This window comes from Pteropus alecto, unplaced genomic scaffold (genome assembly GCF_000325575.1).
Source record: "Pteropus alecto unplaced genomic scaffold, ASM32557v1 scaffold61, whole genome shotgun sequence".
Taxonomy (NCBI): domain Eukaryota; kingdom Metazoa; phylum Chordata; class Mammalia; order Chiroptera; family Pteropodidae; genus Pteropus; species Pteropus alecto.
In genome coordinates, this window is record NW_006434835.1 from 17,560,696 (window position 1) to 17,579,329 (window position 18,634).

Genomic DNA, 18,634 nt, shown 5'->3' on the forward strand with positions numbered 1-18,634 from the left:
AAAAGTTATATGGAGTCAATTGAGAGAGAATGTCAATCACAATTGAACAGATAATTACAGAAACAGAAGTGTAATATTTTATTCAGACTAGTTCCTATAGATATCAAGAATAGTTAACAGTATATTTTATGCTTCGATATTTCATCAGGAAATCAGAGTGCACCCAGGGAGTAAGAGGTTCTCCCAGTCAGCTTGCTTTGGGGGGTCGGAGGGAAAGAAAGGTCTTTGAGGGATTGTGGATGAAAAGTGCGGCACTTGATTTAGGGGAGTTGTAAATGGAACTGCTTTCATCCTGTCCCTGGATGAAAGTCCTAAAGCCCTGGTTTTGGAATATCAAGTCGTATACAGGAAGGAACAAGTATTTACTTGTTAACTGTTTTATTCAGAGTATTAACTCAAGGTTAAATAAGACCTTTTGTTTCGATGACAGAGGGTAGGCAATACAAAGAAAATTACTGATCATACATACACTTGGCCAGTAAACTTTTACATTCATTTTCCCTCAATAGGCTTAACAAGGGAGTGAGCAGTTTCGGGGAAGAGGGAAAGGCGGTTTAAGGGTAACACAATGTTATCGGGAGCAGTGGTCAAGTCTTTCACTGCCTCAGCAGCTGATGATTCCTAGTAGTGACTTCTGCTAGCAAATTGTTCTTCCTCCCATCACAGAGGGTGGTTGGAATCACTTAACGGTTTGTGGTTGCAGAAAACTCAAGTCAGCATTCTCCAGGAGAGAAAAAGAAATTGTATTCTGCTCCAGGCTTTTATGATAAAACTGAGCAATAGATAGTTATCAATGCTTCCTTCTTTCTTTCAAATATAAGCAAGCAACTTCTTACTTTTTAGGTAAAAACACATTTTTCTACCTTTAAAATTCTTTTCTCAAAACAAAACGTTAAAAAATAAGTTTTATATTAACTTGTTTATGACAATTATTAAGAACAAAATATTTTTCAGTTTGACAAGGTTGGGGGGGATAGATGAAGCATTCTTTACAAATTTACATATATCCAGTCACTGATCATGTGCTAGGCATTTTATAAAGGTAGTCTCATTTAACATCAGACCTCCCCCCCACCAACAAATCTTAAAGTGGCATTATGACACTTGTTTTACTGAAGAAACACACTCAGAAAAGTCACAGTTGCAAGGTAAAACAAGAGCAAAACAGCATGATGGGAACCCAGTTCTACCTGAATACACTGCATATTTTTATACTAACTGAACTAGTTGACCCTTGAACAACAAGGGTTTGAACTGCATGGGTCCACTAATATGTGGATTTCCACCCCCAATAAATACAGTAAGTATTTTTCTTATGATTTTCTTAATAATATTTTCTCTAGCTTAAGAAGACTATATAATACATATAAAATACAAAATATGTGTTAATTGACTGTTTATGTTATTGGAAAGGCTTCCAGTCAACAGTAGACCATTAATACAGCTGGCCCTCCGCATTCACCGATTCCCAATCTCGGATCGAAAATACTGTTTTCAATCCATGGTTGAATCATGGATGTAAAACCTGCAGATACAAACGGCCAACTATAGTTAAGTTTTTGGGGAATCAAAAGTTATAATGAATTTTCGACTGCAGTGGGGGTCAGCGCCACTAACCTCCACATTTTTTGAGAGTCAACTATACATTTGTTTCTCTTATGCTATCTTAAGCCTATGACACCTAGGCTAGTCCACCTGAAACAAGGATCTGTATTATTATGTATTATCTGAGAACTCCTCAGATTTTAGAGTGAAGCCAAGGGTAAAAAGCAATATACTAAATCTTAGTCCTGGGTCTTGGGGACAGGCATAGGACATTGTTATGTAATCTAAAACCAAATAATTTTTCCTCAAAAACAAATCCTCCTCTGAACTTTTTGTCATTATCATTGTTCTAGTCACCCAGATTTTAAATTCTTACACTTAATAAGGCATAATCAGGGCTTATAAATTAATGATGTGATAAAGGCAATGCTAATTATTTGATCAATATTTAGGAACACGAAAGATTCCTGAATTAATTCCATGAGGTAAGAGACTTGGTGAAGGCTTTTCAGAGGAAGTATATGAGCTGGCCATTGACCGAATCCTGTTTTGCCCAGAGAAGTTTGGGAAAGGGCTTCTGAATAGTAGATAAAAGTTTGAAAATATATAGCTTCTTTCCCACTACTTCCAACAAATTACCAGCTTATCAGGTTCTTCCTTCATAGTATATATTTTTTTATATCTGCCCCTTTTCCTCATCTCATAGTTGTATATTGCTACCAACCACTTCATGTATACTATGTGTTATTATGAAATTTCTGAATTAATAGTATTTTCTTTCTTTTAAATACTCAAATACCACTAACTTTTTAAAAATCTCTCCTTTTACACAACCATGGAAGCTTCAGAAATTCCCTATTGCCTCTGAAGTATAAAGTTCAAACTTAAAGTCTTCCACAATCTAAGAGCTATATACCTAAGTTTCCCTCTAGAACAACCAAGGCAACAGAAGAAACAGAAATGACCTTGGTTTAAAGCCATCGGCAAACTTATTGACCACTTACTGGGTGGAAAAGGCAAGGCCTCTGGAAGGTACTGGAAAGACAGTTGTGAGTCATTCACAAATCTCTAGGAGTTTTGCTATGGTAAATGAGAACTAGACATGAACATAGAAAGCTAACTTTAGAAGAAAGCATCCATCCCATAAGCCATAGTGTTTGATGGAGAGATAGAGAAAGGGCTTAAGCTGGACTTTCATTAACTATATAAATAGTTATGTGGTTTGGTTTTCAACTCAAAATTAGAATGGACAATGTTAGGTCTTGTTCAATTCAACATCTACTAAGCACAGTATACTGAACAGAAACTATTCTACTGAAATAGAAGGCACAACTTTTCTTTGCTCTTAAGTCAGCCACTTCTCCAAATACTACAATCAAGGCCTGCATTCAAAACAATAAATGAAGAACAGAACTCATTGCTAGTTAAATAGAAGGGCAGAAGAAAAGACAGTATTCTATGACATAAGTTAAGAATGTACTTCAGAGCTTCTATATATCTGGAAATGTTATGGAAACTATAGAGCCATTATTATTTTATGAGTGTTCAGATACTTAACATACTGAAATATGACACCAGAACACTCTATTTATGATTCAATCAATTCTTTAAATGCAACCAGAGTGATGTTTTTTTCAAAACACAGATCTAAGTATGTTACCCCTTCAATAAATCCTTCAGTGGCACCCCATTTTTCTTAAAGGTCTACAGGATCCTATGGCTTGACCCCTACCTATCTTTCCAGTCTCTCACTCAACTCTACCATCACTGGCCTTTTTTGTTCTCATTTTCCCTACTGTAGTTAACTCTTATTTACCATTCAGATCTCAGTTCACTTGTCACTGCACAGGTAATAACTTGATCGGAGCAAAACCTCTATTATAGTACCCTGTACTTCTTTGGAGCATTTATAACAGTTTTAGTTTCATATTTGTGTGATTATTTAATGTCTAGCTCTATCATAGACTGTAAAGTCTATAAAGGCAAAGGTTTTCGGTTAAAAATTTCCACATAATAAAAAATGTGTAAACTGTTATTTAGAATGTATATGTCACTTTAAGTAGTTCTAGACTAAGGGAAAATCCAGGAATAGCATTAATCCTCCTAGGCACCACTACTTTAAAACCTATACTACGGCCATGCCACCCTGAACGTGCCCGATCTCATCTGATCTGGAAGCTAAGCAGAGTCGGGCCTGGTTAGTCCTTGGATGGGAGACCACCGTGGAATACCAGGTGTTGTAGGCATTTAAAATCTATAAAACATCTATGTTTAAACAACAACCTAGCCACTCTAAGCCTTTTCTTATCTATAAAATATAGATAACTTTAAAGATGAGTTATACATACTACGTGAAAAAATATAAAATTCTCAAAACAATGTCAGGCACATGGCAAATGCAAAATAACTGGTGCCTATGGATAATAAGCCTTAGTCCTAATTAATTCATATTTATAAAGTATATTTCTCCAAGCATTTGATTTATGTAATAACAGAACAATTCTGATGTTCTTTCAAGCTGAGGATAAAAGAGATGCAAGAATTGTTACATCCTTTATAACAATTTTTAAGGTGATGATATACTTATCAGTCTTCCCCCTATTGTTTACTATAATTCAGATTTGCTATTTTTTTAAGATACATACAACCATTAAAATATGTATTTAAAATACACCGATACATAAAACTTATCTTAAAAATGCACATTTTATTTCGATAGCCAATGACCATCAATCAAAGAAAGAAAAGAAAACTAATTTCATGAAGAAAGACAAATCTATGGAGTGGTTTACAGGAAGTGAAGAATGAGATGGCTCAACTAAATCAACTTGGAATCATTAACTACAATATGTCAAACTAACTGCAAGACAAGTGTCAAAATGGGACATTTAAGCAGTTTTGAAATGTTATACATCTTCCTTTAGATTTTGTTATTTTTCAAAATTATATGTAAAAGTTATACAAATCATAGAAATAGCTAAAATACCAATCTATGGAAGTAATGATCTGTAATATAAAGTTCTATTTTGATACTTTTCTGTCTTCCAATCAGTTGCTGTCATCTGAGGTACTCAGTTAAGTTGTGGTTTGAACTTCCTCAACTTGACAAGAAAAGCTAATTTAAGGGGAGAAAAAAGTGAGGTTATTACAATAATTTGAAGAAAATACCACTTAATATGTCCTGAAAATATTACTCACCTGTATGACCAGTTTGCCAGTGTATAGGTCTGGCAATATAGGGAAATGATCCATATGGAAAATGAGAATGTGATTCTTCTGTTGTAGAACAAAATATATAGTATAAGCTACACAAAATATTTCATAATTTGTTCATAAAACTGTTAGAATACAAATTACTGTCCCTTTACTGTAAGTTTTTTCTGTTTTTGTTTTGTTTTGTTTTCTTTTAGCATTTGTTTTGGAGCTATTCTGCCAGTTATCTTACAGAAACAATTTCCAAGGATTACATGATAAATTTATATATGGTCTTATAACCAAATAGATAAGCCCATATTATAAATCAAAGAACATTTGAAAACTTGTTCATGGCATAAATAACGTGTTTATACAACAAGGACCTAAATTTAAATTTTTGAAGAATTCCAGTAGCATAAATAGCAAATATTATGCTATTTGCACAGCAGGCCCTATTCTTTCTCTTCAATAATAATCACTGATATAAATTTTAAAAATTCTTTAGTATATATATAAAATATTTCACAAGCCAACCCCTTGTCACAAATAGAATATGATTATAAGAAGTGCAGTTCTTCAAAGGTATCAGAACTTTACATAAAAGGCAGGAACAGTCATTACTTTAACCCTTAGAGATTTTAATTTAACTGAATAAATATCAGATTTCAATTTAGATATTAAAAATAAATCCCTGAAATATTTTTAGAATTTATTGGTCAACACGCTCAGGAACCTATTCTCCATTTATTATTACAAACATATGTATAAAATAAAATAAAATTGAAGCTCACCATGGTCATCCTCTTGAAACATCTCACCTTCAATTCTAATCTCCTTTTGAGAATGTAATTGTAAATCTGTGTTGATTTTAGGTTCTACTTTTTGAGCTAGAGTTCCATTTTTCTGTTTTGCAAGGCAAACCAACCAATCTCTGACAATGACTTCACTTATCTTTTCACATGAGAGAGCAAGTTCACAGACGCGAATTCCATCTAAAAGTTCAATAACCTGTGTGATGCTTTCAAAAAAATAAAAAATGTACTTTAAATTTCTAGTGTAACAACTTTATATTTATTTTAAGTTCACTATACCTCTTACCCAAATTTAAATGCTATAGTTAAATGAAGAGGAGAAAAGTAAAAATGCTAGTTAGGGCACATAATAAGCAATTGCACATAATACTAAGAAAAAAATAAAGAGATCATAATTTAACATTGTTCATGTTACACTTTTAAAACTTTTCTTCCAAATTGCTCAAAGAAATATGCATTTTATATTGCCATTTATGTAAAGGATGATTTAAACAGCAATATAACTGAACTTGGGACATTTGTCATTTCACAAATTTTATGGGATAATGTATAAATCTAACTCAGTTACAAAATGAACATTTTAGCCTAGTACTTAAGACAAAATAAAAGTGTGTTTAAAATCACATTACAAACAATAGCCACATCACTCACTTTGCTAGATATACAGCGCATATACCACCTTGTTTAAGATTTGAGTATAAAACAGGCAAAGCAACTTGAGGATTCAACATATCCAAAGCTACCTGTGGGAGAAAGAAAAGAGAATCAGATTGAGTTTTGTTTAAGGAAAGCATAGATTTTCTTTGCTTATGTGGTAAAATGATATAGTTTTAGAAAGCAATTACCTAGTATTTTTTTTTAGAGTATAGTACTACGGTCATTTTATTGTTCCTAAAAAGATACATTTATTATTATGCAATTTGTCACAGTACTTGACAACGTAAAAATCATGACATGTCTTGTACTAGGCAATACTGATAATACAGGAATCTTTCTTTAGCTATATTTATATACATACAAATACCTACATATATACACAATTTCAATGCTTTAGTTCAGCTTTTGGCTTATCTCGAATATGTATTTTTATGTTCAAAAGTTCTGAATATTTTAGAAATTCTAAAATGTAAGAATCATGTCCTTTATTTCTTTATTCTTAATTCAATTGCGGAATATAGGGCTGTACTCACAAAAGGTGTCAAATGACTATAATGAGTAAATAAAATTTTCCAAAAAAATAATTAAAAACAAAAATATGGTCAAAATAGAAAATAAAGTGACTATTATTGAAAGTAATTCCAGACAGCTGGCACATTAATATATTTACTAAATTAGAAGTTATTCTATTGTTTATGTGTTTTTTAAAAAACAATATTGTGTCAAGGAACATCATTCATTATTAATTTGAGCACCTTCCATGTGCCAAGCATTGTGCTAAGTGATAAGGATGTAATAGGAACTCACATACTATTTTGTTTCATGGGAACTTATATTCTAATAAAGGAACAGACATTAAACAAATATCCAATAAATATGTAAGTCAGAGGGTGATGAATAACATAAAGAACTACAGAATTATAAAGCAGAATATGAATATGAGAGAGAGTGAAAGGGCAGGGAAAAGAAGTGAGTGGTATTTTGTAAATAGTCACTGAAGAGACCTAAAGAAAATGATTACGCTTACCCCTTGGAAATTTAGGGGGAAAGTGGGTTCCAGACGGAGAGAACAGCAAATTCAAATGCTCTGAAGCTGTAGGATACTTGGTGAGTCTGAGAAGGCCACTGTCACTGCAGTGGAGACAAAAGGGGGGAAAATGGTAAAAGATGAGTTCTGAGTTGGTGGGGATGTGGTGGGCATGAGGGAGAGACAATTATGTAGAATCCTACAGGCTTTAGCTTTACTCAAGAAGAGAAAAAGCCACTGAAGAATTTTAAAGAATGATAAAATCTGACTTTTTTAAAACCTTTTTTTTGTGGTAAATGAAACAAATTTGCCATTTTAAGTATGTAATTTAGTGGCATTAAGTACAGTCTAACTTATTTTTTTACACCTATATGTAGAAAAGACAGAGCGAGGGCAAGGAAGGATTATGATGACCTGCAACAGCAAACAGCATTGGATATATTGAGAAGTGGTATAAATTTTAAAAAGGTAGAGCCAATTGGAATTAGGATTGGCTACAAGATGTGAGAGAAAGAGAGGAGTCCGAATGAATTCAATGTTTTTAGGCTAAACCATTGAAAGAATGGAGATGTTATTTACTAATGAGAAAAGCGATGAAGACTATAGGAAGAAATAAGAATTCAGGTTTAGACATGACTTTAAGTCGCCTAGTCAAGTAAAGATCTCAAGGACTGAATCAAAGGATCAACATGGTAGACATAATTCTTTTTTACTTTAGTTTTACTATTTTATTGACAAGGACCAAAAATCAGATAACCAAGAAACCTGCCAGTCCTCTTGAATGATCTGTTCTCAGCAACATTAACCATTCATCTGGTCACTCAAACCAGAAACTTGGAGTCATTTTCTTCACCTTGAATTCTCTTTAGAGAATCTTTGGGGTTTTATGCTTCGAAAGTACTTGAGGTAGTGGGACTGGATAATTTTAATTCAAACAGAAGAAATACCTACCTCAAGTATTTCTCTGAATCATCCTACTGCTAATACTTTAGTTCAGGATCTCGCCATACCTTGCTGAAATAGTACAATAGCTTTCTACATAGATGCACAGCCTCCATTCTTCCACCAGAAGCATTCTACATCATAAATCTGGATATCCTAATCCCCTAAAAACTCATGAGTAGTTCCCATTATCTACAAGATAAAATATCCATATACTCTAGCTTGATATACATAAATGTGTTGTTCTTCATTATTTAGCCTCTCATGATTCCATTTGTAGCTTCATCTCATTATACCCAATTCTATAGCCATGGTGTTCCATGCTTCTGAGTCTTTCTAATAATTGTATGTCTATCTTTTCTTCTAGATTTAAAGCTCCTTTAAATGTATAATTCATTTTTGTCTTAGCATAGTGCATGGCACATAACAGGTCTTTAATAAATGCTTGCTGAATCAATAAACAAAATGGTTCGGCAATTCCAAGGAGGATGATAATCCTCCAGTTAGATGATTAAGGTCCATTTCATGGAGGAGACAACCTTTGATTTAAGCTTTAAAGAAAAAGTAGAATTTAAACAGATGGAAAACAGAAAAAAATGAGAAATAATAGTGATGCAAATCACAGCTAATATTTAATGATTACTTTAAAAAATTTAAAAAATTAAAAAAATATTTAATGATTACTATATACTAGGGACTGTTCTATGTACTTTACATGAATTATCTCGATCTTCAGCAACTCTATAAAATAGGTACTATTATTATTATTCATATTATTATTCCTGTTTAAGACATAAGGTGACTGAAGTGCAGAAAGATTAAGTAACTTATCCAAAGTCATATTGGCTATTATGGAGCCCAAGAGTGAACCAGGCTGAATGGACTCCAAAACTTACTTCCCTCTGTTCCCTCCCTCCTTTTCTCTCCTCAGAGATAATCAGTGTCCTGAAGTTGGTAATGTTCCCAAATAATTTTATACTTTTACAACATATGTATATAGCTATAATACATGCTGTTTTGTGTAATTTAAAATTTTACATATATGTGGCCATTCCACGTATTTTTATTATGCTTTCTTCATTTAAGCACCATGTCTCTGAGATTTATTGATGTAGATACAGTACATTTATTTCACTATGTTAAATAATACTATTGTTAATATTCCATTGTATCTATTCCTTTTCTGATGGTCAGGTTGTTTCCAAAATATATTAAAATTTGTTAAAAATCTTTTATTAGCCATTTTCTCTTTTTCTGTTCTGTCTTTGTGAGTTAATGCTTTTATTCATTTACCCTCATTTGGGATGGCAGGAGTATAGGCAGGTTATTTAAAGGGCTAGAGAAGAAAGGAAGGTTGAGGTCAGATTCTGAAGGACTCCATAAGTCTTTGAATGAAAAGTTCCTAATCAATTTTTCAGCTGGAGAGTGATAGTATCATAACTAGATTATCCTAAGATGAGAATGGATTGCAAGTGTGATGGCCTACGAGGTGAGATGGCAGCCAGTCAAAGGGAGCAATATTAATTAGGATCATAGTAACCACAAATCAAGTGGTGGGAACATGGACAGAAACTTATGTTTAAATACACCTCTTGATTTTTGGTCAAGTGCTACCATCAAGCAGTACTTTTCTCAACTGACAATTTGTAGAGGCTTTCTTAAAGAAAGGGAAATTCTTCATGATTTAGCTTTAACTTAATAGTTCTGTATTATGATTATTTATAAACATTAACTATAATTCTTTCCCTCTTATAGTATATAACTTCTCCCAGCAGCTGACAACTCTCCTCCTTTCATGTTCTCTCATACTGAGTATTCATCTGGCACCATTATTCAAGAGAGATTCAACTGAATAACTCTAGTAAGGAAGATTCTTTCCTTTAAAAAAAATCAGCAGATTTCTAGAAAGCTTCAACGATATTATTAAAATCCTTTGTTGTATTTCATGCTCATCAAACAAAATTCTGATGACCAATTAACCTCCCAGGTAACTGTGACATTCCTATGGATGGCCAATGTGGAGCAATATTTTCCCCCCTTATTGAACTATGATACACAAGCCAAACAAGGATGAGGAAAAAGAACTGTAGTCTTTGTGTCCAGGAAGCTATGCCACTAAAACTATAGGCTTTAGATAAAGAACCAGTCTTAATAAAAATCATTACTCCCTTCTTTAAACTTGACTTCATTTCTCACCTAGTTTCCTTTATAAAGGTTCTGAAATAATCCAACCTTTTAATAGCCAATTAAGAAAAATGAAGAAGATTCCTTATTGTCAAGCTATGAACTGATAATGGCATCATCAAGGATAAGGCAATTTATACTACAATTCTAAAACTCTGAAGCCAACTAATACCACATCACCATCACTAGTTATAGCTTAAAATAGCCTCTGGTCATTTATCCTTTAATCTTCATACTACTCTGCTTCTTCTCCCCCAGCTCAACCTCCCACTGCTCCTCTTCCTTACAAGTCCCTCCACTCCACTTTCTAGGCCTTTGTTCATGATAAAGCTTCTATGCTCAAATCATTAAATGAACCTTCCTCTGAATCCTGACTTTAACTGTGTAAAGATGCCTCTTGCCTGTTCCCTCTTAAAGGGAGGCTATTTATTCCCTCAAATCTTACAACATGAGATCAGGTGCTGGGCTTAATATGCTCCCAATGCTGCTTCCAAATTATCATGTATTTAGGCTAAGAATGCTGAGGTTCATGATGCTCAACTACTCCTTGGTCAATACCCCATACTTATTATTAACAACTATGGCATCTGATTCAGTAAGTCTCTCTGCTCTAAATCCCTCCATGATATTGAAGGAAAATATCCCTTCCACTCCTGAGATAGAAATGGGGCAAATAATGAGGAAAGACCCTTTCCTATACAGAAGTGTGATCCTTGTTTCCTTTGTATTCAGTATTAGGTAATATCATATGACACACTTTAGAAAACTCACCGCATCAAATGTTAAAGATTTTATGTCTTCAATTGCTCCTGAAATGTCCTTATGAATAAAATCCACATTGTCTGGCCACTCTTCTACATGACTTATTTTCCATGAATCGCACCAGTGTTTGTAATTCTTCTTAGCCAGTTCATGGTGGTCTTTTCGTATTTCAAAACTTATGACTCGTCCTTGTGATCCAACTTAATTTTAAAAAACAATTTATGACATTTCATAGTATTAATCAGTTGATAAAATAAAGTAAAAATTTTATTGTGAAAGGTATTATATGGATGTGAAAAAATAATTCAAATAGTTTAAGGTTACAAAAGTCTCTATCCCATCTCAGATCCCTAATCAGTCTCTCTCTTCAGAGGTAACCGTGAGTAGTTACATACTATTCCCAAGACAGTTGGTACCTATATGTGTGCATATATCTCTTTCTCTCTGTTTTTAACACATATTTTGATGTATTGATCATATACCTTCCTTTTCACTTACGAGTGCCATTTTACTGATTAACAATCTATTATATTCTTTTTAACAGCCATAATATTCCACTGTATGGCTAAGCCATAGTTTATTTAAGCAGCCATCTACCAATGAACATTTAGCTTATTTCTGGTCTTATGCTATTATAAACAGTATTACAGTGACAATTATTGTGCTTAAGTCTTTGTTACATACCTATAGAATAAAGTACCGAAAATAGAATTGCTGGCTCAAGGAGTATGTGAATTTTTTATTTTGAAAATTACCAAATTGTTCTCCAAAAAAGATATATTAATTTACACTCTACCAATAATGTGTCAGAGTGCCTATTTCTCCATACTGTCTCCAACAAAGAGTTATCAAACTTTTCATGTGTCAATAAAAAATTGAATATAGCTTATCACTGTAGTTTTAATTTGCGTTTCTTTCGTTATGAATGAGGTTAGGCCGTTTGTACATTTAAAAAATATTTGTATTTTTGTGTGTGCCTGAAGAACTTTCAAATTGTTTAGTATAGTAATACTGTAGTTTCACATAAGACTACTGCATTTTAACAATGCAATTAATTTTCCATCTACCTCTACCTGAGGTGATTTGATACCATTTGGAGGCTGTCCTAGATCAATTGGAAAAGTTTAAATTCTAAGATGTCTTTTGTAATATAAGTCCAGCTGCAAGTCAGCATATTCTCAAGGGATAAAAAGTAATGTTAATAGTAGCATAAGATAAACAATTGGAAAATAAAATTATGGACGAACAAAATCCATCCCGAAGGTAAACAGCAATAATTTTTTGATCACTCATAGTTTGCGATTATTCATGCCATGATACTCCTCCAATACTATAAATATGGGCATGCCTCCTCTCTCATAAATTTTTATAAATTTACTTTGTATATGGTGACATTAGGTCAAAGAACAAAAAGTTTAAGTTTAATTCAGCATATTTCTATTTGTTATCTTTATAGAATCTACCCATATATACATGCAACTGCTCTAACAAAGTTTATTAGCTAAGAAAAAGAATGTGTTAATAAAGAACAACATGAATAATTTAAAAAATATCTCCCCAAAGAGAGTGCTGTCACTGTTCAGCAGTCTATTTTTTGGTGAGGAAGGGGACACTGCACAGGTGGCCAGACCGGAGAGAGGAACCCTGACACTCATAGGAATAAGATGGACAAAGGGAACAATCAACTAGAACAATAGTAACCAGAACTCAAGTTCTGGGAACATGAACAGATACTTACGTTTACTATATACCTCCTGATTTTTGATCAGGTACTCCCTTCAAGCAAGACTTTTACCAATTGGCAATTCATATAGATTTTCTTAAAGGAAGAAAAATTCTTCATGATCTAGCTTTAATGGAGCTCTGAATTATGAATAATTTATTTATGAACACCAACTATAATTCTTTGCCTCAAATACTTTATGACTCTTCTCCAGCAACTGACAGCCCTCTTTCTTCTATAATCTCTCATACTGAGGATTCATCCGTCACTATTATTAACGAAAACATGTACATTTGTGCACCAAAAGTATAAGAATGTTCAGAGCAGCACTACTTATAATATTCAACTCGAATGGACAAATTGTGATTTATAAAAATGGAGTAACTGTATAGCAATTAGAATGAAAGAACTACTGATACATGCAATTGGCTGAATCTCACAGAGTGTTGAATGAAAGTAGCCAAACTCAAAAGTGTGCATATGGTTTGATTCCTTTTATGAGGTGTAAAACAGGCAAAACTAATAAAAGTCACAACAGTGGTTACCTTTGGGGAAGATAAGGACGGAGAGGGGGCAGGAAGCTTTCTGTGGTGCAATAACATTCCCTATCTTGGTCCAGCTAATAACTAAATGAGGGTGGTCACTATATAAAAATATCATTGAGATACATACTTATGATCTGTGCACTTTTCTGTAACTGTTATGTGCCGATAAAAAGTTAGTTTAAAAAAAAGGTAAAAACATTAAAAAGCATGGAAGGAACTAGAGAAAGCAAAGAAAACAGAGAACACTAAAAAGAGAAGGACTGGAATAAATGTACAAAATGACCAAAAATAGCTGATTACATTTGGTTCCAAAGAGAATTCTCTATATCCCAAAGTTAAATGAATATATAAAAAAATGTCTTTATCTATTTAACTTTGTGTTATCATGAACAGATTGTTTTCTTTGTCATCTAAATTCAGCGCTTTTATTCCAATCTCTTACCTGCTCTGGATAAAAATAAGCTCATTCCACCAGAGCCAGAGCCAACTTCCAAAACAGTATCACCTGGGTAGATATTCATCATCGTCAGCAACATATTCATATCCTATGATTGAAACACAGTATTAGTGACTCATGACTAGTAAAGTAAATATGTACTAAGCAAGTACCTTCTCTCATCAAACACTATGTCGGACTTGAAGAAAGAAGTGAAAAAAGGACTAAACTCTGGCCCTACCTAGCAAGAGTTTATATTTTATTTGATGAAATGAGAGATACAAGAATCGATTTGCAAATAAAGCACTTCAGCATAATATTGAAATTATAGACAATAAATATAATAGGCACTCGGAGAAAGGAGAAATCAGCAGATTGCCCTAGCTTAAAGACAGAGTGAAAAATTTAAGTATACAATCAAAAGATAGAAAACAGAAATAGAGTTTGCCCATCTCAGGAGGAGGGATAAAGAGAGACCTGAATGCCAGGCTAAAGCATTTGAACTTTACCTAATAAATAACTGGGACATGTCACTGAGGTAATACAAAAGGCATTTTATGAAGATTAATCTGAAAGGGGAATACGGAATATAGTAGAATGGAGAAAAATTAAGAGTCAGGAAGATCAGTTAAGAAGTTATTATAAAATCTCTGCATGAAATTATAAAGTTATTTAGAATTAAAGGATACCAGGAAGACAGGAGGACCTACTTGCCAAATGCTATAACTGAAGAATGGTTTTGTTAACAGGAATATCATGGGTAATAAGAGCTATTTATCAAAATTTTACCATGTGCCAGGCTTCCGTAACTATGTAAACTGCTTTCATACATTATCTTGTTTGATCAGAATAATAATATGAGAATAGTATCATCATGCCCATTACAAAGATGAAAAATCAAAGAGGTTAAGTAATTTGCCCAAAGTTGCACAGCCAGGAATTTAGTGGGCAAGTAAGAACAGAACCGATGATGAACTCCCAAAGACCTTGCTGTTGATCACTACCCTACACCCAAATGCTATATATATAAATGTTAGCATTGACTTCAACATTTCCCCAATACCAAACCTTTCAAAGTTGCTAGTAAGCAGCATATCTAATAAGTCTTTACAATCTTTTCCTTCTCTGGTAAAAGCTGCTGTGAAAATTCTAAAAGAAAAAGTAGGGTTTCTATAGGATTCTTCTGTCAAATCACAACGAAACTGTGTATTAAAATATAGGTTTGGTTGTATAAGAAAATACTTAACAGGTACAATTGTCTAATTAAAAGCCAAAATGTATTTTCTGAAATGTTAGACTAAGGCTTCGACCAAAGGATACAGACACATAATTTTTAAGATGTATTAGTCAAAAAGCTTCATTCCTGAATTCTGAGTCTTTCAGAGATACATATCCTCTCCTATGTGTCAGGCACATGGGGAAGAGGTCGGAGGGGGCACAGATAAGGTCACACAGGAGTGGGAAGTAGCTTGGGGAGTCATTTCAATGGAATGCCCTGGAGAAGGCAGTTGTCTTTTCCTGGATCTTTTATATAAGATACAGAAACCTAGTATTATAAAATAAAGAAACCTGAGAACACTTTAGCTTTTCCTTCTTTCCATTATGGTTTTTATATAAGATACAGAAACCTAGTATTATAAAATAAAGAAACCTGAGAACACTTTAGCTTTTCCTTCTTTCCATTATGGTTACATGGTCTCAAGGGGACGAGTAGGTTAGCTTCGACCATATACAGCCTGACAATTTCAGTCCAAACTTTGGTGGGTAGCATTTATTCATTTCTCTGCCTCTTTCCAAAAGGGATTTTGAAGCTACTGGGAGATTCCTCCAAAGTAATGAAATATCACTCTACTATTGAATTTTCTGCACATTTTTAAACTTCAGGCTTTCAAACAACTCTTTCGGTTTCAAAGTTACATTTTTTTTCTCTACAGGAATTCCATCTCTTTCCCAGTATTCAATAACATAAATCTAATCCTCAGCCTAAGGTTTTAATAATTGGGTTGCACTTTAGCCTTCATCAAGCAGCAACAATGTCTACTCCCCAATAGTTCTTATATAAGTGTTATAATCATGCAAATCTGCAGAAAAGATTAATTTAAAAATTGCGGGAATGTTGCCATTTATACTCGACTCTAAACCTAAACATGCCTGATATTGACAAATGTGAAATGCTGATGTTTCACAAGTATCTTTTAGTATATTTAAAGTTGTTCCCATAGACTTACTCTGAATATTAACATAAAATTATGTAATTCTAATGGGGAGACCGGCTTTCAAAAGTCAGTTGAGGTACTCCCTTAAAAAGCATTTCAAAGTTGTAAAGGCTGAAGTCGAATTTTCTGCAGTCCACTTGGGAGATTAAAAGAGAAGTCAACAACTATCATTCCAGTATTTCAATTCCTCTTTAGAATGAAACACTGTGACAAATGGAAAGGCAGAAAGTTATAAAGATTTATCTTTATAACTTCAAAAAATACAGCTAATCTCTCACTGTTTCGTCTAGTGATGAGAAAGAAGATGTGGGGAAACAAAATGAAATTACAGAAGTCATTTTTATGGCTAGGTTGAAACAGTCAAATGAGGAAAGAGTACTACGGCCATGCCACCCTGAACATGCCCGATCTCGTCTGATTTCGGAAGCTAAGCAGGGTTGGGCCTGGTTAGTACTTGGATGGGAGACCACCTAGGAATATCAGGTGCTGTAGGTTATCTTGGTGTGGGCCTTTTTGGGTTGATCTTATTTGGGACTCTCTGTGCTTCCTGGGCTTGTATGTCTATCTTTCACCAGGTTTGGAAAGTTTTCCATCATTATTTCTTCAAATAGGTTTTCAATTCCGATACCCCACTAGCCTAAAGCTTCCAGGAAGGTTTTATTTTAAAAACCTGGGTCTATCTTTTAAAATATAGATTCCTACTTACAACCTTCCAATGGTCGCCCAAAGCACATAGAATAAAATACTCTTCTCTCTCCAAATACACATTGTACTACTCTCTCCCCTCACTAACCCACTTGGGCCACAACAGGAATTCTTCCCTTTGTGAAAGCGCTCTGCTCTGAGATCTCTGCATGGCTGGCTCTTCCTTAATCAGGTTTCTTATCAAATGTACCTTGCTGAAGACCTTCTCTAACCACCTGACACAAAGAATTCTCTTTCCCCAGGTCACCCAACACAATGTCACTGTTAACCTATGTCTTCATGGTACTTAGCACTACCTGAAAATATTTTATTCTTTCACTTGTGTGTTCTATGTCACCGCCTTTAGGAGTAAGGTCTATGTTGAGAGCAAGGACTGTGGTTCACCACCATAACCTCCCTAAAATAGTGCCCTGAATAGAGAAGGCAGGCGATTATTTGCTGAATAAATAATGAATGATTCCTCATCTCAGAATACGAGGAGTTGTTGCAATTACAAAGGAACATTCTACTCAAGGGCTATGACTGTAGAGATTGAAATAAACCACTAGCAATAGACAATTAGTATAAGAATCTAAATGAACTAGGAAGTTTATTTATAAAGAATATTACTTTTATTTTTAGTGTTTAATTATAGTTGTTTTAATACAAAACTTTTTTCTAAAGGGTAAGCATAGTAATATATCTATTGTTAACATATACTTCTAGTAACATGCCTTATTAAATTAAATATGATTAAAATATCACATTAATGATACTAAAGAATTGTCCCCTGAAGAGTTCAACAGTCTCTTGCGTGCTGAACTTGCAAACTTAAGAGTTAAGAAACAAATATAAGTACTTATTATATGCCAAGTGAACCCACATCATTTTACATAGTAAATAGATATTCTCTTCACAAATCAGACTCGAGACTCTCAAATTAAAATTAAAATCTGGCTGTTTCCTCCTAAAATTAGCGACCTTAAGATATGTAAAAGTCATATCAATAAGTTAAAAAAAAAAAAGGCTGAGAACAAAACTTGAAACGTTCTGAGATGTGCTTTAAGTACGTGAATCAGGTCTGTAGCACCTCATCAGTTTTGCTCTTTCTGAAACCAATACATACCTAACTACCATGGCATTACCTTTGGATATGTTATGGCAGGCCCCCTTTTCATCAGTAATACATAGTCTTCCAATGACGGCCTCTTCAGCATGAAGTCCTTACCAGAGGAACTCCTCAGTATCTGGCCAGGGAACTTCCCCACGATATCGCTGAATGGGACTGTCCCCCAGTTACTGTTTAAGTGTCCGGCGTTGCTCAATCTAAATAATTTTTTAAATTGTGTTTCTCTCTTCCCAAGCTCAGCTAAAATTAGCTCGCCGGCCCGAAAGGGCTCTTCTCTGGAAGTTGACCAGGCAGAGGAGACGTGAAGTTCTTCGACCTCGGTCACGGACTGGGCCAGGGCGGGCAGTGAGGGACCCCCGGGTCCTCGGTATGCAGGATCAGACTGGCCTTGGTCTCCACTCGAGTCCTCGCGCTCTCGAGGGGGTGACTTCTCTCCAGACGTCGACAGTCTGAGGCTTTCCAGTGACGAAAGACATCTGGTCCCAATGCCGCGGCCGCGCAGAGGGAGAGATGGAGGCACCTCTGCTCCTGGGACTTTCTTCTGTGCCGCCTTACGCTCTCTTTCTCCATCTCGCACGTCTCTTTGCGAGGGCTCAGAACACAGTGACCGGGATCTCTCGAAGGGCTCTTGCCCAAGGCCAGGCAGGAATGGACAGGTCGCGATCCCCGACCGCCTCCGGAGACGCCGCAGCTGTAGCAAGGCCCGACCGCGTCGGCCCGCTGACAGCATGGTGACCCGCGCAGGCGCCGTCTCGGGAGAGTGACGTACGGCTGGGC

The 18,634-nt window shown here is 34.7% G+C and overlaps 2 protein-coding genes, 1 non-coding gene and 1 pseudogene across 4 annotated transcripts in view; 3 read left to right on the forward strand and 1 right to left on the reverse strand.

Annotated features, from left to right (window-relative positions):
- Positions 1-4,353, forward strand: part of SPDYA (speedy/RINGO cell cycle regulator family member A) — a 33,318-nt gene extending 28,965 nt beyond the window's left edge. Inside the window, exons 7-8 of the mRNA XM_025045795.1 lie at positions 1,302-1,304; positions 4,265-4,353. Coding sequence (XP_024901563.1) covers positions 1,302-1,304; positions 4,265-4,353 — 92 coding nt within the window. The remainder of the gene's footprint in view (positions 1-1,301; positions 1,305-4,264) is intronic.
- On the reverse strand, positions 362-18,620 carry TRMT61B (tRNA methyltransferase 61B). Of its 2 annotated transcripts, none has more exons than XM_006910352.3 (7): positions 17,874-18,620; positions 13,835-13,937; positions 11,134-11,324; positions 6,204-6,295; positions 5,532-5,758; positions 4,744-4,821; positions 362-4,660 (listed from the first exon to the last, which is right to left on the reverse strand). In XM_006910352.3, exons 1-7 carry the CDS (start codon positions 18,585-18,587, stop codon positions 4,617-4,619), a joined length of 1,449 nt encoding a protein of 482 aa, XP_006910414.1. In that variant the 5' UTR covers positions 18,588-18,620; the 3' UTR covers positions 362-4,616. The 2 variants fall into 2 exon arrangements, with proteins under 2 accessions (XP_006910414.1, XP_006910413.1); XM_006910351.3 differs by having other exon boundaries at positions 362-1,525; positions 17,874-18,607.
- On the forward strand, positions 3,674-3,791 carry LOC112478594 (annotated as a pseudogene).
- On the forward strand, positions 16,421-16,539 carry LOC112478553. Its single transcript, XR_003045883.1, has one exon. It is a non-coding gene; the product is annotated as a 5S ribosomal RNA (ribosomal RNA).
- Positions 18,621-18,634: the final 14 nt, after the last annotated feature.